Genomic DNA, 24,859 nt, shown 5'->3' with positions numbered 1-24,859 from the left:
TCCTCCCAGGCCAGGGAAGGGGGTCTTTCACTGGAGCCCCCTTGCAAAGAAGCCAACACATTGAAGGGGCTCCTTGAAAGCGGAGGCTGCGTAGCCATGCCTCTTCCTCAACTGCCTTCTGGAGGGCCCCTGCTCTTCTTGGCCTTGCCAAGGCCTCTTTCACACGTTCTTCCACTTTGCTACACAAAGCAGACAAGCCCCAGGAGACAGCCAGGTGTTTGGGACTGTGTGAACGCAGAACAGACAAAGAACCCTGATGGGGGGGAAAGCAGTGGCTTTCTTCCAGCTGCCGCCGTCTTTGTCTGGCATCTAATTCAAACAGAGAGGCAGGAGAGAACAATGGTCGGGGGAGGCTTTCAGGGAAGCCAGGAGCAATGTGGCTTTTTGGGGGTGAGGGCGAGAGTAGTTAGCTGGTTCTCCCAAATGCCTGGGGTGGGGCAGCAGCTGCAATCGGACATGATAGAGACCTGTTCCAGTAGGAGTTATGGGGAAGGGTGTTTCAGCCTGCCCTACTGCCAGTTCCCTGCTGCTGGACATGATGGGCAAAGAACTGTTCTAAAGCTGTTAAAGAGGATAAACGTGATCCATAAGACTCCCTGCAGGCAGACTGGCATGATTTTTCCTTGCAGCAGCAGCAGGGCCACGCAACAAGTGGGAACTTTCTGACTTCTTCCATACTTTGATTCACACATATGGATACACAGAGAGGCACCACCTTCATAGTTAAAAGTAAAACAAAAATGTACCATAGAAACATGCTTTAGCCTCCTGCATAAGTGGCATATTCTTGAGACATTATTCTGGCCATGCTTGTTATTCTTCATGAGTCACTCTACGGGATCCCAATTCCTCTGCTCAAGCAGGCGCTCCATTAGGCAGACCCAAGTTTGTGAAGGTATTCCCTGGTAGCTGGCACAAAAGGAGGATTCTTTTGGGATGCCAAGCATCCCTCTGCCAAATCAGGCCCATCCTGCATTAGGAACTGTGAGCCTCCCCAGCAAGAGGAGGACCTGTCCTCTTTTTTCTCCTCATGTCCTTCCTCCAGCAGGCACAGCTTTAAAATCAGATTTGTCCAGCTTTTTGAGTATTTAACAAGCTTATCTCTTCCTGAACAGCTTTTCCCGTGATGCAGCTCTTCCTTAATAAATGCTAAGGACAACTTAACAAGCTCTGCTCTCTCTCTCTTTTTCAAAATATTTTTATTAGCATTTTTAATACAATAAAAGTACAAAAAAATTAAAAGAAGAAAAAGAAAATAACAGAAAATAAGAAAAAAAAGTGAAAAAAGAAAGAAAATGTAGAATTATGACTTCTGCCCTTCTTTCTATCAAGTAACTGCCATCTTATATCCCCAAATCCACCCTGTGACCTTAATTAGTCAATTAGTACCCTCTGGCTCTTGCTGCTGCCTGAAAGTGACCAGTTCTGTGCTCTAGCACATTTCTGCTATTAAAAAACCAGCCTTTCTGATGCTGGAAAAAGTAATTTCATATACATATGCAGGCCTTAGTACATTTTTTTCTTTTTTGCAGTTTTTCACTGTAATTTTTGTCATGGATGCCAAGAAAGTGAAACAGTGTGTCCTCCTTTCCCCTATCTGTCCTCCTTTCCAATTATTCATGTCTTCCTTTGCCTGTTCAGATACCTGGTAACCCTATCCTTGAGCAAGCTGCTTCTTTCAAGCTCTAGAGCAGTGGTCCCAACCTTTTTGGCACCCAGGACTGGTTTCGTGGAAGACAATTTTTCCACGGACCGAGGGGGTGGGGGTGGTTTCGGGATGATTCAAGCGCTTCCTCTTTTTCCCGACCTTTTGTTCTTTTTTCTTCGCGCCGCTTGGAGACAGCAGCCAATGGGCTTGCTTCCTCTGACAGGAGGCGGAGCTCAGGGGTGATGCGAGCAATGGGGAGCGGCTGCAAACACTCAGGCTGCAAATCCACTCGCTCGCCCACTGCTCGCCTCCTGCTGGGCGGCCCGGTTCCTGACAGGCCACGGACCGGTACCGGCCCAAGGCCCGGGGGTTGGGGAGCCCTGCTCTAGAACATGTTATGGAATATAGTAAATCATCCACCTGAGGCCACCCAAGACTTTATATAGTCCCATTTTATCTTGCACACCAGATAAATTCTCCCTGCACAGGACAAGTTAGAGGGGGACCGTTTCTCTCTCAATAAAACCAATGTCATGCAACATAACTGGAAGAATATCACGTAGCCCTCTCTGTCTTTGCAACAGAGTTGGTGGGAGGTGTGCAATTCTTCTCGGTCGCCTGTTGCACACCCCCTGGTCCCCCTGCCCCTCCCTGCAGACCCTCCAGGCTGACAGCCAGGCCCCGAGCTCAGAGAGACGGGAGAGGCCCACGGCAGGGCAGAGCCTCTCCCGCATCTGGCAATGCCTGCCCAGCTTAGGGCTTCTCCACTGAGGAACGAGACCTGCAGGGCACAGACGTTTGCCAGCAGCACTCCTTCCTGGCCTTCTGCAAACTGTTAGAACTGGGATATTTGGGAGACATGACTGACTATTGTGTGGTTATTTGTTTTTACATTCTTTTACCCTGGGGGTTATGTTGCATTTCTCCTGACGTATTTAAACCAAGTTTTTTTTTTTTTTACATGATCAATACATGAATAATAAAGAAGAGCAAAGAAAAGCAGGAAACCCAAATCCGGTCTGCCAATTGTGGAGGACCACTTCTTACAGTTGCCGCTGAACTACAATTTTCACATGACCGAAAAGGAGAAAATTAACCTACATTAATTTTCTGAATTTAGTTTTCTTTCCAGCATCACCCATTTTTTTTCTCCTGACATTGCCTACCTTTTGAAGCACAGTACCTGTCCCCCAACTCAAAGACCACCTGTCCCCCAGCCCCCAACAGCCCAGCCCTGGCCTCTGGGGTGTCTGCAGTAGGCCAAGATGTGGTCAAAAGCGGTGAACGTGTGACTCCATGGCAAGAAGGGGAGAGGACGGCCCACCACGTTCCTTTTGTCATTGGTCTCTCCCCCGACAGAATCCCCTTCTGGGCCTTACTGGAAAGCAAGCCCCGATGATCGGGTGAGCCAATGCGACCTGCTCCTTGCCCAGCTCAGGGGGATCCCACTAACCTACCTCAGGGAAACATCACCTGGAGAGGTGGAAGAATCAGTGCGTGGCCCAAAATGGCTGGTGGCAGTGAGACTCTAGCCCCATTTTGAAGCAAATATAGAGAGGGAAAACTTTATTGTGGATACACCATTCCAATGGTAATGTTTGTGACTGGATTTTATAGGTTTTAAAAGGCTGGTTTTGAATTTTACTATAGTTTCTCAGTGGTATTCTACATGAAATTCAAGATAATGAACAAAGGAGCTGTTCTGAATGTTTATCAGTTCCAGCACATTTATCCAGACATTCTCTATGGAAGATTTAGATTCTAGGACACAGAACCACCAAATTCCAAACACATCTGTTGAGAAATGACTAAAATAGAGCAGGTCAACATTGTGGTTAGTTGCCTTCTGCTAACAGCAGAATTTTCTGCTCCCAAATGTTCTCCCTCAGTGTTCTCCCAAATGGTGCCTTACATCACCAACAAAAACCTCCTGGGCATTTCCAAGACTCCCACCTTTGTTGTTCTTTGAAGTTCAGTGATGGGAAAGCTGACAAAGTATCTAGCACCTCCACGTCAACCGGCCCAGTTTAGCCTTGTGCTCATCGGCGACCTCCTTGCAAAATGAAATTAGCGAGCATCGGAGGCCCGCACCGTGTTTCCCAGCATGCTCAGCTGTGCACTATAAATGCCTTTTAAGGAATAGCGTGTGGGGGAGCTGAGGGCAGCTGCTTCAGAAGAGCTACAGAGAATAATGAGGGGCATGGAATAATGGAGAGTGATGGGCTGATGGGAGCCACTGGCAGGACTGGGGGAGTATAACGCAGAGCCAGTGAGGGGGCTGCTGGGGAGCAAGGGGGGGTGTCTAAGGGACGAGAAGAGAGATACTCCATGAACAATGGAAGGACTGTTGGGTACCTGCTTGGTAGAGAGAGACAGGATAGGTGGGATGGTCCTGGATGATCCACCATGATGGGGTGGGGGGTGAATATAGGTGGTAGCTTAGGAGAGAAGGGGATGCAGGAGAAGCTGGCTCTGGAGAAATGAACATAGTGAAACGGATGCTCTACTGTGACACCAAATACAGGGATTTTAGTCTGGGGCTCAGGTTCAACCTCCAACCTGGGCAAATTCCTTCTCTTAGATAACACTGGTTCAATACTGGTGAAAAGAAGACTGTTTTGGCTACGTCCTCCACAGTTTCTCACATTTTCAAAGGACCCTCCCCAAGATATTTTTCAGGATTCAGGGGGAAGGGGAGCCCAGTGGGCAGCAGAGTAGCATCATAATGATAAGAGATGGGGCTGAATCTTATTTTATCCTGCCTCCCTCCTTGGCTCTGATCCCCCTGAGTTGGAATTGATTTCAAATAGTCAGAGGAAAAATATGACGGCTCTCAGCTACGGCTTCTTTTCAGAGGCTCTTTCATTCAGAGTTCTGCATACCATACGGAATACAAATCCTATAGTCCTGATTTTGACAAATGCTTGTTAAATTAAGAGGATATTCTCTGCTATTCTCAGATAAAAGCCAATTCCAGAGGTTGTTCCAAAAAATCAAAACTTGTAGAAAAAAGCAAAGGGAGGAATGAAAAATATATCCAATGGCCTTTCTGAGGGCACTGAAGGAGAGCTGCTGAGAAACCTTTAGAGGCATTTCTCTTGTGGGCAATTTAACTGCATGTTTCGGGCTCTACTAGCACACACACACAGCCCACCGATCACATCAGACAGCCTTGGCTCCTGCAAAGGGCCCTACTTGCACTCCCTGATAATAGCAAGCCAACTGCCTGTGTGCGGTTTATCCAAAGACAGTGTATGGCAGAAGTGACCGGGAAACATAGCCATGGCTTGGTTGAGGGTTTCTCACAGCTATGATCTCCACCTTGTTCTGGTTAAGACTCACTTGAGTCTGACAATCTTCTAAAATCTAAATTTGCCACAAACAAGCACACTGCTGGGGAGAGGGCTATACATGGAGCTAGCAGGGGTTCACACTGACCAAATCTTGGGCAGATTTGGGCAACCTTTTGGTCGCCAGGGCCACACATTCCTTTTTCTTGAGGGCCCGGGGCCACAACAATAGTGCAAAATAGGCAGGAACGTGCTATATGTGTAGTCAGGGCTGACATATTTGGGGGTCCCCTGTTATTTCAAGGAAGAAGCAAAGTTCATCTTTTTTACATCTACTCTACTTGGGACTTATCTCCCAGCTTTCAGGTGGTTCTTGTCTTGAAATGGTAGGAAGCTATGTTGCAGATTTTCAGCAGTTGTGTATAAAAATTCAGAGGCCCGGAGGGGTCTAAGGAGTTGCCCATACCCAGTTTAAGATGACATGTAAAGTGGATTCCTGTCTGCCCTTGCAGTGAAGAAAATAAGATGATACACAAAATTAGGAAACTCCTCCATTCTTTCCAACAAGTTTTGATCTTGTTGGAACAAGCTCTGGAACTAGACTGGGATCTTTTGCCACAGAGGAGTCCCTAAAGGGCCACAAAGCGCAGTTGGTATTGAGGAGAACACAGGAGCAAAAGGCACATCTTTAGGCATCAAAGGGACCACCCTCCACTCCCTGGCCATCAGCAGAAATCAAGAGGAGCAGCTGTTCTGGGACGCCTTACAGGTCCTAGAACTGCAGAAGGGATGGGAGGACCCCACAGGTGTTCCAGGCTGGGACCCAAAACAGACCCAGCTGGAAGTGTAAATGAGATTATAAATCACTCGCATGGAGCACTTTTAAAGCTTTCTGCTCAAATTACCTGCAACCTCAGCTCCACATAAGCAAAGCTAAAAGCTGCCAGCCCCATAGTCTATAAAGAGGACAGGTTTGGGAGAGTGGGAAGGAAAACCCTACAGGGCACCAAAGAGCCCCAGAAACCTTACGTGGCTCAGCATTTGGAAGTGGGATTTTATTTAGGGCTTTCGAGCAGTCTTTGCAGCTGTGAAGACAAACATCATAAGGTGAATTTTATTGGGAACTGTTCATCAAAGAATGGTGCTTTTTTCAAAATTGGGTCCTAGTTCTGCAGTTTATGTGTTTTCGAGCCCAGATATGTGGTGTTTCAAGAAATTCAGAACTGCTAAGATCACAGGACACAATGAGGATGCTTCTTGTGCATGTGATGGGTGGCATCTAAACACAGAGTTCATGCTCAGGCAGCTCTACAGAAAGGGGGCAGCAGTCCTTTTCCAGTGCCTCAAAACTCCGGCTCCCAAGATTTCTGGGAAGGAGGGGAGAAGCTGTGACTGTTCTGACTACTGTCAATCAGTTGTCATTTATGGCTAAGTTGAGGTGCAGGAAGGAGGCACAGAGTACAGAAAGAAGCAAAGGTTGCCGAAAGGAGCCTTACGGTTTTCAGCAGCGTCCGGTTGTCTCGGAGGGAGCCCACCATGCCAATAAAAGAAACAGCAAAGATCGTGATGCCCAGGAGGATGAGAATGACAGCTGGGGCGAGGAAAAGCCCCTCCAGCGTCCGGTGCTTCTGCCTTTCCACTTCAGCATAAACGCCCACGCAGAAGATCACGAGGCCTGCAGTCTGTGGAAAAGCAGAAGAAAAAGCAACTTAGACCCTGCCGGGCCACTGTTTCACAACCAAGTGAAGACTGTGCAACATCTGGCGCTTCTGCTCTGCCCCCCATCCATGGCACCTCTCAGCGAACAGACCCAGAGGGGCTGCCGGGGAGGGAGATGCCAAGGAAGGGTGTCCAGAGGAGACCTGGCAAGCTTTCCTGCCCCAGCTTTTGTCTCCATGGCCCCAGAAAAATACTCTCTATATAAAAGCAGCACCAACAGTAATCTTTCACAACTTAAAATTAATACTTGAATGCCAGACAAAGCAAAGCTACAGCTGTGTGTGTCTTTTACAATATTTATACCTTCCATAATTTTTCATGATGAGATGTAGGTGGCTGATTGCTGTTTTCTTATTAAAGTATTTTATAAAGTCATACCATGTAGTAAAAGTATTTTTCTTCCTTATTTTCTTCAAGTGATTTCAATTTACATATTCATTTTTTCTATTAAAGCAATAGACCATACTTTATCACACCAATTTTTTCTTAGATGCCTATTCTAGAATTTTCCAATAGTTTACTAATCCAGCAGCCATTAATTAAAAATCTAATAGAGGTATTGCTTTTCAAATTTACACTCTTACTGGAAAATAATGACCAAATGCCTACAATGATCTTTTTTCTATGCTTTGATTGGTAATGAATGCAATTTCCCGACATACCCTATCCCCAAATAGCTATCTTTGAGCATGACCACCGTATATAGGTAAAAAGGTAATTTAGTTCTGGCAGCCCCTCCAGCATCAAATTGTGTTTGCTTTAATTATAAATTAAATTTTATCTGGGGTAAAAGGTAAAGGTAAAGGTTTCCCTTGACGTAAAGTCCAGTCGAATCCGACTCTAGGGGGCGGTGCTCATCTCCGTTTCAAAGCCTTGGAGCCGGCGTTGTCATAGACACTTCCGGGTCATGTGGCCAGCATGACTCACGGAACGCCGTTACCTTCCCGCCAAAGCGGTACCAATATCTGGGGTAGACCACTATTATTGTAAAATCTTTCAGCCTGATTCCTGTAAATTTATGGAGAAGATGTTAGGAACATGTTTTCCCATACTCATTCCATTCATCTTCTGATATTTCTCTCTTACAATCCACTTGCCCTAACTTTTTCAAAAGTTTTGTATCTCCAGTTTCTGATTTCCGATTATATTAACAATTTATACATTTTTTTGAAAAAAATCCATTTGTATTACATATTTCTCTCTGTATGTGTCTATGTACCTATCTCTGTCTCTGTCTGCCTCTATCTCTTACATGTTTAAATTCTGTAAATAGTCTGTTGGCTTGAATAAAATCTCCTGATTTTTCAAAAAAGTTTCTGGATTAACAGCTAAATTTAAAAAATCCAACCTTATGTTTTTCCACAGACCTCCTGATATCCAAACATCGTTTTCTCTATCAATAGAAATTATCTACTACATATAAAAGCTTTCATTACTGAGGTATACAGATAACAAAGAATATTAATAAACCTTGTCAAAAGTAGGTATCACTTCAGAAAACAATGGTCCACAGCATTATCAGATGGCCTCAACTCAACTGAATTGCTTTGGGTTAACCTTGCAGCTTTTAAAGTGTCTGCCTTTCTAAAGCTGCTATTTTTATTTCAAACCCTTCTCTTTAATTTATTTGATAAACAATTAAAACCTTGGCAATGCAACACTGAATGTTGTTTTGGTTCAAAATGGCCTTGAATAAAAAGAAGTTTGCTCTATTTAGATCTTAATAAAGAAGGATGGGATGTTCCAAATTTGAAAATGTGTGTCAAATTTTAAAGCTTTCGAATGCTGAGAGTCAGGAATGGAAAGTGGAAAGCTTGCTTTGCTAGAGAGTCAGGGCAAACAGGTCCCTTTCCCCAAAGCCACCAGAATCAAGTGCGAGAGACTGAATTCCTCTTGGATCCTGCTTGAGTAGACAAAATGAGGCTCATCTTGAGAAGGAAGGGGAATCTTGTGAGGCGAGGCTCTTTTTTAACAGATTTTTCTCCAATGTTATCAAGCCAGCATAAGCAGAATCTGCCTCACTTGCAGCAACGTTGGGGGGCCAGGAGACCATGTGGGATTTACACAGGCCGTGATGGCTGAGCTGTCCTTCTTCCATACATTTAGGTGCCTTATTCTGGCTGAACTTCAGAGCAGGGGATGCTGTAAGAAGTGTTCATTAACAAGAAACCCCAAGCAAGTTCTTTCAGAAGTTTGAATGGCTGGGTTAAAAGCTGCTGGGATCACACACGTCACACTGTTCCAGGAGAAACTCTCTTTTTCTTACCAGAACTATCTTCAAAGCAGTGGCTGTGGTGCAATAACAGGACATGGTTGATTTTTTAAAAAAAGACACGGCCTTTATTAAAGTCTTACAGGCTGGTTTCATATTTACCAAATGTGAATATTTAGCCAAACCAAGACCAGATAGGTTGAGGCATACAGTGGAGAGCAGACAACCCCCACTGCTAACAAATAGCATAAAGGTGGTATAAAGATGCTTTGGCTCTGAAAATCCAGTAACACCACCACATTAATGGACCGGTGAATTGGGAGTCCTTTCATGACACTCTAACTGAGAAGCCTCTCTGTCCAATGGCAGGGCTGGCCCTGACTTAGCCTAACTGGCACTTAAAGTTGATGTAATGCCCAGCACTGCCATTGGCAAGGCTCACCTTAGTCCAGAGGCAGCCAGCCAGAAAATGTTCTGCACACAAGCAGGGGCTCAGGGTGCAAGCCAGTCTCTGCCTGGCTATGGGAGGCTATTCTCTGAGATAATTAATCCAGAGAAAGGTGACCCTCCTATTAACGGGAAAGCTGATCCAATCCAGCCGTTGGCATGTTTCTGGGCTGACTGCTTTCTTGGAGAATCTGAATGGTTCCATGGGGCACAGGTAGCTTTAACAGCCAGGGCTGAGATGCCAGCTATAACCAACCTATTCTGGCTTTGGTTGCCCATGACCTATTTCCAAGCTAAGGCTGCTTTTCAACAATGAACAATTTGAACAGTCAGTTAGTGCAAAATGCAACCACCAGATGTGGGAGGTGGGCGGTAGCAGAACATAGAAAAACAACAACAACGACAGCAACAACAACAACCCTGCAAGTGATGCTTAATGATCGGGGCTCAGTTAAAAAATTCAGTTTGGAAGCAGAAGCAGAAAATCTGGGGTTAGTTTATTCTTCACACATACGACCTTTTTATTTATTCAAATTCCTTTTTGTAATCTGGGGCTCATCTTCTTCACAAGTTCAATCACGCCCACTGAGGGGCCAAACCAACAGGGTCCCCAGTTTGGCCAAGAAAAGATAGTGAAGAAGCAGGAGCCCTTGCCAAGTGGGAGGCTCCCAAGATTCTCTGTGTTGAGGAAAGGGGCACCAAAACCACCTTAAAGATGGTTAACGATGGTTACCTGGTCCTGACAACTCAGATGTTTGGGATCCAACGTTTGTAAATAAACTGATCTTCTATGAGGAAGTTGCCTCTTTGATTAGGGTTCAGAACTGTACTTGGCCACAGTCTTATTGCTGTTTTCTGCCCCCTCCATGTCAACTTTGCCTCCCTTTCAAGAAATGCAACCTGAAATTTACCTTAAATACTTCATTTTCACACCAGCATATCTTGGCACAGAAAAACCAGTTCTGGACCACAAAACAGTTGTTTACAGCCCAAGCGAGGGTTTTAACAGGTCTCTGAAGCATTTACACAAATATTTTCATTTCAGATCAGACTTGTGCAAACTGCTAAATGAGGTATTTGATAGTAAATCTCTTTTAACACTTCTCAGCCCAATGGAGTTTTCCGTGAGGGACCTTTTCCATTTTGATACAGAATGAAACTCAACTCAACCCCAAGCGAGCCCTGAAGTTTGAAACTATTTGAAACCCTTTTTTCCCTGCCTGGCCCTGTTGCCTTGACTGAGCTGGGCTGGGTGAAAAGGGGAGAGATTCTCTCACGAGAAATGTTTTTTTTTTTTAATGCCAGAAGAAAAGCCCCAAAACATATGGCTGCTCCTTCATTGCTGTTTTGGCCCTTAATGAGCTACCACCTTGCCCTATCCCTGCCCTGCTTGTAAACCTCTTCCACACACAGAAGGGAAGGGGGAGATAGCTGGAAAGCCCCAGGGCACTTCTTCCCTAAGGTCTCTTTTCAGTTTCTCCTAGACTCACTTGGCTACTTTTCTTGGTGACAATCTCAGTTTGCCCCTGCTGACTTCTGACCTCTTTTTTTGACTTTCCAGGCTAGCCTACCTCTGTGGGATTCCTTGGTAGTCTCCCATTCATCCCTGCTCAACGTTTTTGAATTCAGCTGGGTTAGGAGTAGTAACTTCTTCCCTGCTGTTGTTGAAAAGCTCTCATGTAGAAATGGCAATTTCTCACGTACTTGTTAGTACAGTCAAGGCATATTTCATTCCCACAATACCTCCATTTGGGTGAGAAATATAATACATGCCACTGCTCTTGTACTGCTTTTCACTCTAATATGTACTGTCTACTCTCTAGACAGCTGTTATATTCTGACGCAGCTCTGGTAGCTTCTGAAGCAAAATTAGACTGCTACTGTACGTTCACCCCTCACATCTCATTCAGGCTACTTTGCCCAAGTCAAACCACTGAGAAGAAGTGCAATGCTGTCAGGGCTCAACAGCAATACTTTCAACACTCAGGAGATTTCAAAGGGCGCTGTTATTAAATTCAGCCTTCATGTCAGTTGCAGGCAAAAGTTTAGGGTTCCCCCATCAAATTTTATGTTTCAGTGAATCGGTAAATGAACAGAAGGAAGCACAACCTCTACATGGGCAAAGGTGAACACAACCTTTCTGCAAGTGTGAATGCCCTCTTACTAGTTTGGTGCAGCTCTTGACCGTTTCAAAATAAGAAAGCAATGACTATGGCAGGTGCAGAGGTCTGGCCCCCTTTTCAATATCTCCTCTGGCAGGAATAATACTTCCAAACATTTCCTATTTCAACGAAGAGTCCTGTGGATTTTTTCCCAATCTTTCCTACAGAACTCTTCTAGATCAGAAATATTCACAGGTCTCATTGCAGGCACCACATGCTTGTTTGCTCTTATTTTATTTTATAAAAGTAGCACTGAATCAACAGGAAGGTGTCCGAATTTGGTACCACGTAGAGGTGGTGTCAGCTTCTGTTCATCTAGGGATTCACTGAAACATACAATCTGTCCAAACTCTGCATGCAACTGTTCATACATGCACATGAACACATATCCATCATGTCATTCCCCTTTTGGGAAAGCAGCATTCTGCAAAGCTCAGAAAAGGAGTGGGAAGCCACCAGCTGGCCTGCAGAATCAAACCAGGAGGAAGCCGAGAGCAGGTGAACCAGCACAGCCAGTCAGATGGAGGAAGGAGAGGGTTTGTTAGGACCCCTGGGAGTGAGTGGAGAAGCAGTGGCCAAACAGAAGAGCCTCCAGCAGCAACAGCCACAGCATTTCATGCTGGGTTATATCTTGGGGCTCCAGAAAAGGAAAACAAAACACAAGGCGAGCAAGGAAAGAGCTTGTCTCCACTCGCTTCTGCAGGGTGGGGATGGGCCAAATGTGCCCAAGTGAAACCATCTCTCCTGTGAGCACAAGAGGTCTTTGCTCACAGCCAGAAGGTGGCACTGGAAGCACTCACCCATGCGCATGAAAATGAGCTGTGCACTAATCCCCAATGATAGCAACAATTAACACTCCCAAAGAAAGCAACTGGCAACATAGTCATGATGCCAATTTAATGCTGGCACCTTCAAAGTGCCTTGGAGAAAAATTCTACCATTCTGCATGTACACTGGGCAAATTGGTATTGGAAAGAGAAGCTGCCTTCCTTCGTAATTTAGGAAGGGCTTCAGACCTTTCTCTTCACAGACCCTTGAGGCTGCGCCTGTCGGGGAGTGGGCAGGATATACTCCCACAAACAAGCATCACCCACTCACCACCTTCTAATCCAAACCAGCAAAGCCGCCATAGCTGCCCATTCTCCACACAACAGATCACAGGAAAGGACAGCAGTTTAATTCTGTTTTAAAGGTCAGTTCTTTCAAACCAAGCAGCAGCAAATGCCTTGTTAAAAACAGCACCAGGGATCTTGTAAATGCCATCGTCTCTCACAGGCTTTGCTCTGAAGAAAGCAGCCTGGGGGTTGCGGTCCCTCAGCCCCCTCACCCCACCCCAAAGACAGTGGTTCCAGGCGCTGTTGCTGTCACAGCGGTAGCAGCAGCAGCAGTTCTCCCCCTCCCCCTGGCAGCTTTCAGCCACATATATTAAATGCTAAAAGACATCCAAGCGGAATGCAATCATACAACTCAGAACAAAAACAGCAGCTAAAAACCAACATCGAAGTGACAACAGCGCTCACCCCTCCCAGAAAAGTTCACTCTTCAAAAGCTTCCAGAGGGGAGTGAGTGGGGAAGGTTGTTCCACAACACCAGGGCTGTGATAGGAAATCACTGCCTTCTAGCAAACCCCCCCACCCAAAAAACCCCTCACAACAGTGAGGGCTCCCAAGAGGATGGATGACTCTGGTAGGAGTAGGCGGTCCTGCAAGCATCCAGACACCAAGCTTTGTTGGGGCTGTAAGTCAAACGTAACGCTCAATTGCACCTGGAAACCTCCTGGTAGCCAGTGCAGGAGAGGAGCGCCCCGACTTGCCATCAGCGAGGGGTCTGTGTGTTGGCTCAGGTGGTCTTTGGAGGCAGCCCCACACAGAGCCACTCCTGGAGCTCTGAGCTGCACAGAAGCCACAGGAGGTGGTGAACCAGGACAGGTGCGGAAGAGGCAGTTCTGAACTCTCCCCCTTAAGCAAGCAGGACAAAATGCTCCGCTGTAAAGCAGCACATTCCAGAAGAGAACCTAGTTTTCCACCTGCATGTTCCCTTCAGTCATCCCACCCCCCCTTCCTGCTGCATGAGCAGGCTGCTCTGGAGACATTTAAAGAACTACCACAGAGGACACTCTGGTTTTCGGAACATTTCCCATCCTGCAAAGATAGGGAGGGGCAGGCTTGCACTACAGGGCACATACTTTGCAGGATACAGTTCAAACTCTCATTAAGGGAATCTCTGCAACTGATATTCAGAAGAGACACCAGGAGCCTCAGCTAACTGTACGGCTTTGTGCAAGGTAGTTCCATAACATTTGCAGACCGGTTCTCTAGCCTCCGCCTTGCATGCACATTGTGTTGCTCTCAGTGAAATAAGGAGCCAGCTTTGGTAAAACAAAATCAACCCTAAATTTCAGCTTGTGTTCTGCTCCCATGGAACCACTCTCCAATGCCAAGGAAGCGGCATAGCCAAGTGTAAACTGGAAAAGAGCAAATAGATGTATGACTTTAAAAAATCTGAAGCTTTACCCAGCTGAGATTCTGGTGTTTTTGGAGATGTTCTTCCAGTAACAGCAGGTCTGCAGCTGAGGAGCCAGGGGCTACTCCAGGATCAGGCTATGCTCCTAGATATCACTCAGAATGCCTAATTTTGCCAGCATTTCTGGAATTATAAGCCTGCTGTTGACCATTCCTGCTTTTATCACTTCCAGATTGGATTACATTGGGGTGCTGTACATTAGGGCTGTGCAAATATTCAGTTTGGAGACTGAACCCAATTCCCAAATCAGATTGGGTTTTTGAGTCAAAGCAGCAATTTGATTTGCACCATCAAATGAAACCAGTCATCTCAGAATTGATTTGGAGATCTTTTCTATTCGCACACATGTCCTTTTGGCAATCAGATTGGTCTGAATTGGATTGGCTTGCCAACTGGAATCAAACTGAATCAGACAGGACCCAGTCCGAACAGGCCTGCTGCCACATGTGTATGGCTGCCCAGCTTGGGTACTTCAGATACAGCCCTGCCTGAAACTTAACCCGGCAGAGTAAATTGTGCCATTTTTTACATTCAACGGTGGCTGGAAATGATGATAACAGAAATGTTGGGCTTTGTCCTTCAAGCCCAAAGCAGCCTGGGGCCAGGTGCCTGCTGAAAAACACCATCTCTCCAGTTTCTCTTGGTTTCTCCACTACCTGAAATCTGCTAGGTGAGCTTCTTTCAACTGTGGTTCCCCTGCCCAAAAGATTCTCCCAGGGTTGGAAGCCCTGTCTCTATCGCCGGACACTTTTAACAAGCAGCTACTGTATACTGTTTTTCAGAATATTCTTAGAAGCATAGAGCTGGAAGGGACCCCAAACAAATCAAGCCCAACCTTCTGCAATGTGCAGGAAAACTCTCCTCGAGAAGTGGTTGTCCAGCCTCTTCTTAAAAACCTCTGGAGATGGAGATCCCATGGCCTCCAGGGTCCACTACCGGGCAGATCTTACCATCATGATGTTTTTCCTTGTATCTGAACAAAAGGTAACCCCCCTTTTAAATGTATATTGTCTAAGCCATGTTTATTATTTTAGAAATGTTAATAGTAGATTTGACTGTTGAAAAATCATGTTCTGTGCTGCAAACTGAGTATGCAGCCTCCTTGCCAAGAGCCAGACATGTAATGTCAGCCTGGAGCAAAGTAACAATTCTTCCTGTTAAAATTTCCTCCCGCAGAAATTATGAATCAGTGTTGATAAAGCTCAGAGAGGCATTCTCTCAAGCCTGTAACAACAGAGCTTCATAAAAGCTTGGGAGGCAGAGAGCCTGACTGCCAGAGGTTTAAGCACCCTCCGCCACTGTGAAGACGAGCTTGAATATTGCTTAGATCCGAGAGGCAAAACGGAGCTCTGCCACAATGTCTCACAAGCGCGCATTTGGGGTGGGCAGGGAGAAGAGCTGAAGGACACCCAGCAGGGACCTCTCCTGTCTTCACCTGCTGAGGTCCTCGCTGACCCTTTGCTGACAGGTGTGGGGAACAAGGGCCCTTGCTCTGGGCACACAGGAGGCCAGAAACAGCCCTGGAAAGGAAGAGGTGGCAGTCCTAGAAAGTCTCCTCTACTTCTATCAGCAGCCCAATATCATGTATTGAGAATGCATGTATAGTCGGTCCCATTAACAGGGAGAGAGAAATTAACCGGCGGAGAATCCAAGATGTTGCGGCACACACCTTCCATTTATTTTCTCCCCGGAACCCAGCAAATGTGTACAGGAGGAGCTGTCAATGGCCCTTCTACAAAGGATTTCCACTCGCTGCTGAGTTTCTCTCAGGGCTCCTTTATTCTTACTGCCATAAAAATTAACTGCAGTAAGGGGGTAATCACTGACCTAGTTCATAAATGACACTACGCCATGTTTTTAGTCATGGTTTATTAAAACCACAGATGGCAAAGCTCATGTTCACACTAAGCCAGAACTCCTCTTTGACAAATCGCAGTTGTTGGGTTCAGATAACAAGTTTACTTGGCATTAAATAAGCTGGCCCTTTCATGATGATGATGATGGTCAATGAGCCACAGAAAAACAGATAAACCAAAAGCAGGTGGCAGTTTGGAACAACATTTAAACCAAGACTTCCACTTAATGAACTTGTATTAAGTTAAAGCAAGGAAGGAGTAACAAATGTCCCAACTCAGTATAACATTCTTGCACAATGCAGAAGACACACACTGAGCCAGGAGTATCCTGAGAGCAAAACAGGAGATGTGCTGCAGGCTGGACCTACAAAAGTGCATCCCCAACCAGTTCAACATTTTCACGAGCCGAAGACCCAGGTGAAAGCCATGAGACCCACGTGATGAAAGACCACCCAGGAATGTCCTCTCCAAGCAGATGTGACGGAGGCTGTTCAAGCAGTCTTCTAGCCTCCTGTCAGCCCTTCAAGGTAGGCCAGATCAGGAACAGACACCACAAAGAAGCCTAGAGCTTGATTTTATTGGTAGAAGCGAAATAGCAGAATCTTGAAGGCCTGATGGTGTTTCCCCTTCTACCATTCTGAGACCAAAGAGAGTCAAGATAGGGCAAGTTTTTTTCTCATGCCACCTTGGAATGAGCTCTTGTTTCACCGACAGTCTCTATAGACCTCTTTTTTAAAAAAAATAATTTAATTACAATTTTAAAATACAAAGATAAAACACTAATACAAATTACAAGAAATATAAAAAAGAAAGAAAAAGAAGTAAAAAGAGGTAGACAAAAGAAAGTGAGAAAAAAGAAAAGAAGAAAAGAAAAAATAGATATATAAAAGATGATTCCCCTCTCCCTCCAGACAAGTACAGGCAATCACTGTAACTTAACACTTATCTAGTAATTCAATAAAAAGGCAAATGAAAGGACTCTTCCGCCCATATCTCATTCCTTAACAATAATCAAATTATAAAAACTCATCTTTCAATCTTAGTCAGCAAAAGTCTATTAAGAGCTACCACAGATAGTAATATACATATTTTAAGCTTAATTTAAAAAATCCACTTATATAATCCAACTTATCCCTTTCTCCAAAAAGTAAACAAACGAAGTCTCTCTCTGGCCTGCTGGAACTGTTGTGGGATAGGGAACTGTCAGAGGCTCTCCCACGTCTTGGTAAAGAAAGCCTGCAGTTCGAAGAGCAGGATCCGCCCCGGTCTGGCAGAGACGCGAAGGCCCAGCCATTAGGCAAGAGCTTCTGCGAGGGTCCGGCTCCCCCGTGGACTCCCCTAATGCTCCCCCTGTCGAACTGCAGGCTTGCTTAAAGGCAAGAACAGTCACCACTACGATCTACAGGCATTTGAGCCTCCCAGTTTAAGCCCCAAGGAAGGAAAGGCTGTAACCTTAAGGCAGTAGACACTCCCTCACGTTTGTCATGCCATGATCAGTTCACACATGATTGCACATGATCACCTAAATGATCCAGGCACCTTCCTGACAGATTTCCCAAATGCTGATGTGAGAATGTGGTTTTGATTCTCCTGACTTCTAAATCCCCCAAGGAGAGGATAAAATCGCCCGCAAGCATCCAGCAAATTCCAGGAGGCCAGAGCCGCCACCACTCCTCTGTCCTCCTTTCGAGCCCTTTTCTTTATCCAGAAGAAGCGAAACACTTTTCAATGTACTCAGATCAGCACAGAAGTAACTCCTTTCCTTTTCCTTTTCCTTTTCCTAAACGATCCAGCAAATAAGTAACTCCCCTCCCTCTTCTCTGCCTTAAACTTGCCTTACGCCCTTGCTTTCCTTCTTTTCGCTAGTGTCTATGGCACTGACCACTGTGGCCTTTAAACCACTAACTGCTGAAAATGTGGATGCTTCCTAGAATCCTGGGGCTGGAAGGGACCTTGGAGGTCTTCTAGTCCAGCCCCTGCCCAGGGCAGGAATCCCCCGACCATCCCAGGCAAACGGCTGCCAACCTTCACTTGAAAACCTCCGGTGACGGCGCCCCCTGACTTCAGGGGCAGGGCACTCCCCTGCTGAGCAGCTCTTGCAGCAAGAAACCTTATTTCGGGTTAGGTCCAGATCTCCCTCCGCAAAGCTCCCACCCGCTGGCTCTGGTCCTGCCCTCGGGAACCACGGGGAGCAACCCCCCCCCCCACAACAGCCCTTCGCGTATCGGAAGGTGGCTGCCACGTCCCCCCTCGGCCGTCTTTCCCTTTGGCCAAGAAAACGCCCGGTTCCTGTGACCGTTCGTTGTAGGATTCTGTGTCTTCGCTCTTCTCAGCCCGCTTTCCAGCTCCTCAGCATCCTGCTTGTACTGGGGGGCCAGAAACTCTGGGGACCCAGAGTTCCAGGCACGCTACACAATTTGTTGTTTATTCATTCAGTCGCTTCAGACTCTTCGTGACTTCATGGACCAGCCCACGCCAGAGCTTCCTGTCAGTCGCCAACACCCCCAGCTCCCCCAGGGACGAGTCCGTCATCTCTAGAATATCATCCATCCACCTTACCCTTGGCCGGCCCCTCTTCCTCTTGCCCTCCACTCTCCCTAGCATCAGCATCTTCTCCAGGGTGTCCTGTCTTCTCATTATGTGGCCAAAGTATTTCAGTTTTGCCTTTAATATCATTCCCTCAAGTGAGCAGTCTGGCTTTATTTCCTGGAGGATGGACTGGTTGGATCTTCTGGCAGTCCAAGGCACTCTCAGAATTTTCCTCCAACACCACAGTTCCAAAGCATCGATCTTCCTTCGCTCAGCCTTCCTTATGGTCCAGCTCTCGCAGCCATATGTTACTACGGGGAACACCATTGCTTTAACTAGGCGGACCTTTGTTGTCAGTGTGAGGTCTCTGCTCTTAACTATTTTATCGAGATTGGTCATTGCTCTTCTCCCAAGGATTCAGCGTCTTCTGATTTCCTGACTGCAGTCAGCATCTGCAGTAATCTTCGCACCTAGAAATACAAAGTCTTTCACTGCTTCTACATTCTCTCCCTCTATTTGCCAGTTATCAATCAAGCTGGTTGCCATAATCTTGGTTTTTTTGAGGTTTAGCTGCAGGCCAGCTTTTGCACTTTCTTCTTTCACCTTCATCATAAGGCTCCTCAATTCCTCTTCACATTCAGCCATCAAAGTGGTATCATCTGCATATCTGAGATTGTTAATGTTTCCTCCAGCGATTTTAACTCCAGCCTTGGATTCCTCAAGCCCAGCTTGTCGCATGATGTGTTCTGCGTACAAGTTGAATAGGTAGGGTGAGAGGATACAGCCCTGCTGTACTCCTTTCCCAATCTTAAACCAGTCCGTTGTTTCGTGGTCTGTTCTTACTGTTGCTACTTGGTTGTTATACAGATTCCTCAGGAGACTCCTACACAATTACTCTTAATTAAAATGGAATATAATTAATATGAGTACCCTCCAGGTGTGCACTTTATACTTTTCCCTACCATCACATTAATGTGATCGGAACTTCTGCAGGTCTCTGGGGGCCATAATATTTTTAGGGGCTGCATGTGGCTGAGAGGCTTCTGGAATGGGCCTCGCTGTTAAACCCTCTAGGATTTAAGTTTTAATGTGATTCCAAATATAATACAAGAATCTACTAAAATAAGGGGGGGGGGGTCTCCTGGACTGATCAGAATAGGCCCCAGGTCCTCTTCAGCCTCTTTTAAGGTTTTACCTGGGAAAGGGCCCCGTATCTAACTCCTCTTCCCCTCTGTTCCCCCGTTAACAGCTCAGCCTGTTGGACAGCCTTCTCTAACCTGCTGTCTTCCAGAGGTGTGGGGCTAGACCAGAGATCTCTAGAAATTTTGAAATGAAAAATCCACATTTTTTTCCAGGATATTGTTTTTGGGTAAAAATAATTGGAATGGGGGGGAACTGATGTATGCAGTGCCCAATTTTTAACATCCCTTACAGATGTTAGGATGTCTGTAAAATATTATTTTATTGAATGCATATGCATACCTTGACTTTCTTATCCAATATATATGTGGTATATAATACGGAAAAGTATTTTTTATTCAAACGATTGAAAGTAAATTCAGTCAAAATATTTATGTTTTTAATTTTGGTTGTAAATGGAACCAAAGGCAGGGAGCAACTCCTCATTTTGGCCTGTTCAGAAGAAGACAGGCAACTCGTCCCCAAAAATACAAAAACCAAAGAACATACACATGCATGCATACACACACATTACATATATTAAAAAGTACTAATTTTCAGAAAGGAACTAAGAAAAAGAAGTGAAAAAGTTACAGAACCCACAACTTGCCACACAAAATTTTCCCCAAGTCTGAATTTCTGAATCTGTATTAGTACCAGCAACTTCTGCTCTTCCGCTGCTCCCTTATTTATTGTTTTCATGGCTTTCTGAAAACAAAAATCTGCCTGCAAGGGTATGCAAGCCACTCTGAGACTGAACCATTTCAAATGCGTAATGCCTGGATTTGAAATGGCCGGCTTTGATTATTTTGAAGTTTTTCAAGTAAGAAACAGAGGTTTTTGAACTCAAAATAGCGTTGCTTTGTGCTCAAAGCACTTCAGCCTAACAAACTTTGCTTGAACATAAAACAGAGCATTTCAAATCTGAAATTGTTCAAATTTGAAGCATTTTGCACAGTGCTACTTACTTGCCCGGGTTGAGACAAGCCTTTCTACCTTGCTGGAATGTTTGTCTCCTTGGTGATTTGCTATGCGTAATTGGAAACACAGATCCATTTCTTTGGCCTCTTAACTTTTCTCAGTATCATTTCAAAATGAAGGATAAGGAAACGTCCCCAACCTTTCCACTGCTGGCTTTCCAATTGTTTTCTAGCCCTTCCCACGGCCCCTGGGACTCCCCTCCAGCCTACCCAGGGTGGCCCAGCTCGACCCAAGGGAGCCCCACTGCAGCAGGGGCACCATGCCAGGCCGCCTGAAGAGGCCCACTGCTGGGTCTGGCGTTAGCCAAGCCAAGGCGGAAGAGCTCTGCGCTGAGGGAGGAGGGACAGGACAGTCGTGGTAGTCTACGGGAGCAGAAAACAGGAGGTCTCTAGTCGCCCCTTTTCCAACTAACAATTTGTACTGAGGTTTAATAACTTTTATTGAAAGGTGTAAGCTTTTGTGAACCACAGCTCATGCCATCAGATGCATGGAGTGGCTGAATTGTCGCAGGAGCTCCATGCATCTGAGGAAGCAATCTGCAGCTCACAAAATTTACAGATTTTACTAAAATGTGTGGTTTGGAAAAGGGGCTACCAGACTCTTTTTGATTTTTGACACTAACCAAGAGATGGGTGTGGCAGCTTTCTAATCCTTTGCTCTTCCATTGGATGAATCTGGCTGCACACTCTCTTGCACGCATGGCACCTTCTCCAACAACCTCAAGGATTTCAGTACCTTTCCTTTCCACTCTGGGACCCCTGAAGGCAATCAGCACAAGGGGCAGGACTCAGCTCCAGACACCTGCACATGCTGTGAGTGATGCTGGGCTGCTGCCAGGAGCCTCTTCCTGCTACAACAGAGATGGGGAGCTGCAGCCCTCCAGTGCGATGGAGGGATGCCTCTCCAGGCTGGGAGGAATTGGTTGGGCCACAAACTGTCCGCCCTGTGCTACAGCTTTCAACCAAAGCAAGCCTTCCTCAGTACAAGCATTCTTAAATATCCCCTACTGCCATCATTCTGCAATCTCCTATGATGTGTAACCCAACCTGGTTCCCTTCAAATGTGTTCGGCTGCAAAAGGCAGGGTGGGAATGATAGGAGATGTAGTCTAGCTTATCAAGAGGCTACCAGGTTAGAGAAGATCAGGGCATCCTTTCATCCTCCTTTGCCTCTGACGTTCTCTTCCAAATGCTGGACTTCTGAGCTACAAGGAGTGAGTTCCCACAGTCCAGCCAATGCTCTGGAAATACCAGAGGTGCTTCTTTGGCCCCACCCCCAATGCCCAAATGCTGCACAGAAGAGTGGCCACAGTCAGTCTCCTTTGGCTTTCAGCCAGGTGAGTAGAAGGAAAGCAATATGCTCTTCTTATACCTTGATCCAAAATAACTTTATGTCACTGTGTATTTAAAATGCTGACAACATGGCAATAAGACAATGATGGCTGAAAAAACAGTCCTGAATTCTAACAACTTTCCTATCAAGATTCCACTCATGGTGAAGACAGACACACACACAGGCCCACAGATGTGCAGGGGAGCATGCAAACCACCACAGAGGCCAAGGGCACCTGATGGCTTTCATCTCCAGCAGGGAAGCACCCTCTCTCCCACAATACTGGTTCTCCTTGTTGTCTTATCAGTGGATAGGTGCACACATTAAAAAAAATAAAGCATTTTGATGCCCCTACATTGATGTGACACTGAAAATAAACTACTGATCCATTGGGGATGTGGGCCTATTGCACACCGATACAAAGAAAACATCAGTGCACTGTCTTACTCCATTTGGAGTAGAGAAAAAGAAGAATCTGAACACAGAGCACGTGTCCCAAATTCAAAATCAGTTTCAGGAATGCTTCTAGCTAATCTGGAAATCAGCAGAAGAGGACTATGTTTCAAGCATAGGATCCTCAGTGCAGAAAGCATAAAAGCTTTCCTAGCCAATGGCTGCAGAGCTTGTACATGTTTGGCATAGAAGAGCCTACCATCTCTCTGGGGAATCGTCCTCACTGTCAGAGAACGTGGCGAGGCTTGCAATCCGGTTCAGAGCTACATAATGGCATTTGCTGATGTTTACTTCTGGTTAGCTACTTCCTTTTCTTTTCCTTCCCAACCTGGAAATTTCAGTTGCAATGCATTTCTACTTTTACTGTAACACTAATTTGGGGGATGTCAGAAAAAAACACATGATAGATTGACAAGATCTAACAACTCTCATGTGTTTCAGTCCCAGAAGATGCAACCAATCAGCAGTGACACTGGTATCTGGTGATGACAAACTGAGCCTTCTGCCAGTCAGAAAGATCTGGCAAATTCAGTAGACAGCAAATTTTCACCCAAAATTAAAATTAAATGTGGCTCCATTTAGTACAATTGTTATGGAAACAACATAACAACCCCAAACAGAAGAAGGGATGAATAAGGCCCACTTTGTTTATTTGCCACGATTACATCCATATGATTGGGGGGAGGAAGCTTGCCAAATGCTAACCTAAGAGGGAAGACCAGTGTTTAACGTTTAGGAAGCCAGGTGCTCAGGTTCTGCTGAACCAGAGATATGGGGAACGTCCTCTTTCCTGGGCTTCGGGAAAGCTCTTAAAACCTGGCTTTGGACCCAGGCCTGGCGTTCATGTATTAATGTATTTCTGGGGGGCCTGTTGCAATTTGTGTTGCTTTTAAGATAGTTTTAGTTTCAGCTGTCAGTGTGCTTTTATGTTTTAATTGTTTTATGGAGTTGTTTGATTTTCTACACCGCCTGTTGCAGTTGGGTGGCTATAACAAGTTTGAATGAATGAATGATGAATACACCAGGAAGCCATCCCCAGCCTTTTCTCACTTGAAGCCCACCAGATAGGTTGTACCTTGGTAGGTTTTTCAGACTCTGTTTTGTAAGAATATGAGGGGGTTCCATGAGAAACTAAGGGCAAAAAAAGCAAACATTCACTCAAACACAACCAATTTTCTTTCATTAGAGCTTTGCCTCTTGATCAGGGGTTCTGGAATTTAAAAAAAAAACCTAACAGGTTCCACAGCCTGAAAAAGCTTGAAAACCTCTGGAAAACACCCACATCTGGAGGGCAAAAGGATGACTAATTGAGGCTTATGGGTGTTGCAGTCCACCACATGTAGAGGATGCCAGCTAGCTGGTCATACCTAATTGTCTCAAAAAACCCAGCAGGGTGGAGCCTGGTTAGTACTTGATTGGGTGATCAGCTAGTCCAGATTGGGAAGTTGAAAAAACATCTGGGGGGGGAGGCAAGTTGAGCCCTTTTTGTACAGCAGCCAAGAAATTTCGCTTCAGAGCCCTTCTGGAAACCGAACAGCAGCTAAACTGCAGAAATAAGTGAATGACGCCGCCAGCCGCTGGAGGTCCCCCCGGGAGAGGGTCTCGGGTGGTGGGAAGGCTGCCGGGTCTTGCTGGCCAGCACCGGCTCTGAGAAACTCCCTCCCTCCCAGGACCCTCCTCCTGGACGGCCAGGCCTCTCTGACGGGTCGGGTGACCGGCCAGCAGCCCCCGTCTCGGAGCAGCGCCCGGACCGAGCCCGCGCAGGCACCGGGGTCGCTTCACCTGCACGGGCGCCGCGCTAAGCCCGGCTGCAAAGCGCGCTACGAGGCGGGAGGGGCGGAAGAAGCCCAGCGGCTAGACGAGCGCCCGAGCCGCCTCCGCCGCCGCCAGCAGCAGCAGCAGCAGCAGCAGCAGCAGGAGGAAGCCGCCGGTGCCCGGCAACGGCGTTCGGACAAACCACGCGGGGGCGGCCCTGCTGCAAAGGGCACCGGCGAGCGCGCGCCGAGGGCAGGGTGGCTGCAGAGCCGCCCGGCCGGCCGAGTCGGCGGAGGGAGGCGCGCTCTGGGAAGCGGCCGCGCTGCGCTGGTGCCCGCGCGAGGCTCAGCCGGGGCGCCCGCTCGCGCGTCTGGAGAGGTCGCCTACCGAGAAGAGGGTGGAGGACGCCGAGAGTGCGAACTTGACGCAGTAGTAGTAGGGCAGCGAGTCCCGCCAGGCCGGCCCCTCTCCCCCGCCGCCCATGGCTCCGCGGTCGCTCTCCCGCCGCGAGGAGGGCCGGGCCGGGCCGGGCCGGGCGGGCATCTGCGCGGGCGGCGGCGTCAGATATGCCCGCCGGGCGCGGCGCTTTCTCTCTGCAGTGGTTGCGGCGGGTTTCGTCCCACTTCCGCCCCGGAAAGTGAAAGCAATTAAAGGGGCAGCCGGGGGGGCTCGCCCCAGGCTGGGGCCGCGGAGCGGAGGCGCGCGGGAGAAGCCGGGTGGGGCCGCTTGCCTTGTGGAAGGGGCGCCGGTCACCTTTCCTCCAGAGGTGGGAAG

The 24,859-nt window shown here is 46.8% G+C and overlaps 1 protein-coding gene across 3 annotated transcripts in view; it reads right to left on the bottom strand.

The window, feature by feature from the left end:
• The window catches only part of LOC134502704 (tetraspanin-15-like), a 109,349-nt gene extending 84,748 nt beyond the window's left edge, over positions 1 to 24,601 (bottom strand). For all 3 annotated transcript variants that reach the window (XM_063311169.1, XM_063311170.1, XM_063311172.1), the window contains exons 1-2: positions 24,473 to 24,601; positions 6,435 to 6,620 (exon numbers count right to left, since the gene is read on the bottom strand). In XM_063311169.1, the coding sequence (XP_063167239.1) occupies positions 6,435 to 6,620; positions 24,473 to 24,568 (282 nt within the window). In that variant the 5' untranslated portion in view covers positions 24,569 to 24,601. The remainder of the gene's footprint in view (positions 1 to 6,434; positions 6,621 to 24,472) is intronic.
• Positions 24,602 to 24,859: the final 258 nt, after the last annotated feature.

This window comes from Candoia aspera, chromosome 9 (assembly GCF_035149785.1).
Source record: "Candoia aspera isolate rCanAsp1 chromosome 9, rCanAsp1.hap2, whole genome shotgun sequence".
Taxonomy (NCBI): Eukaryota; Metazoa; Chordata; class Lepidosauria; order Squamata; family Boidae; genus Candoia; species Candoia aspera.
The sequence above is the reverse complement of the archived record's forward strand: the minus strand, read 5'-3'. Positions and strand labels throughout refer to the sequence as shown.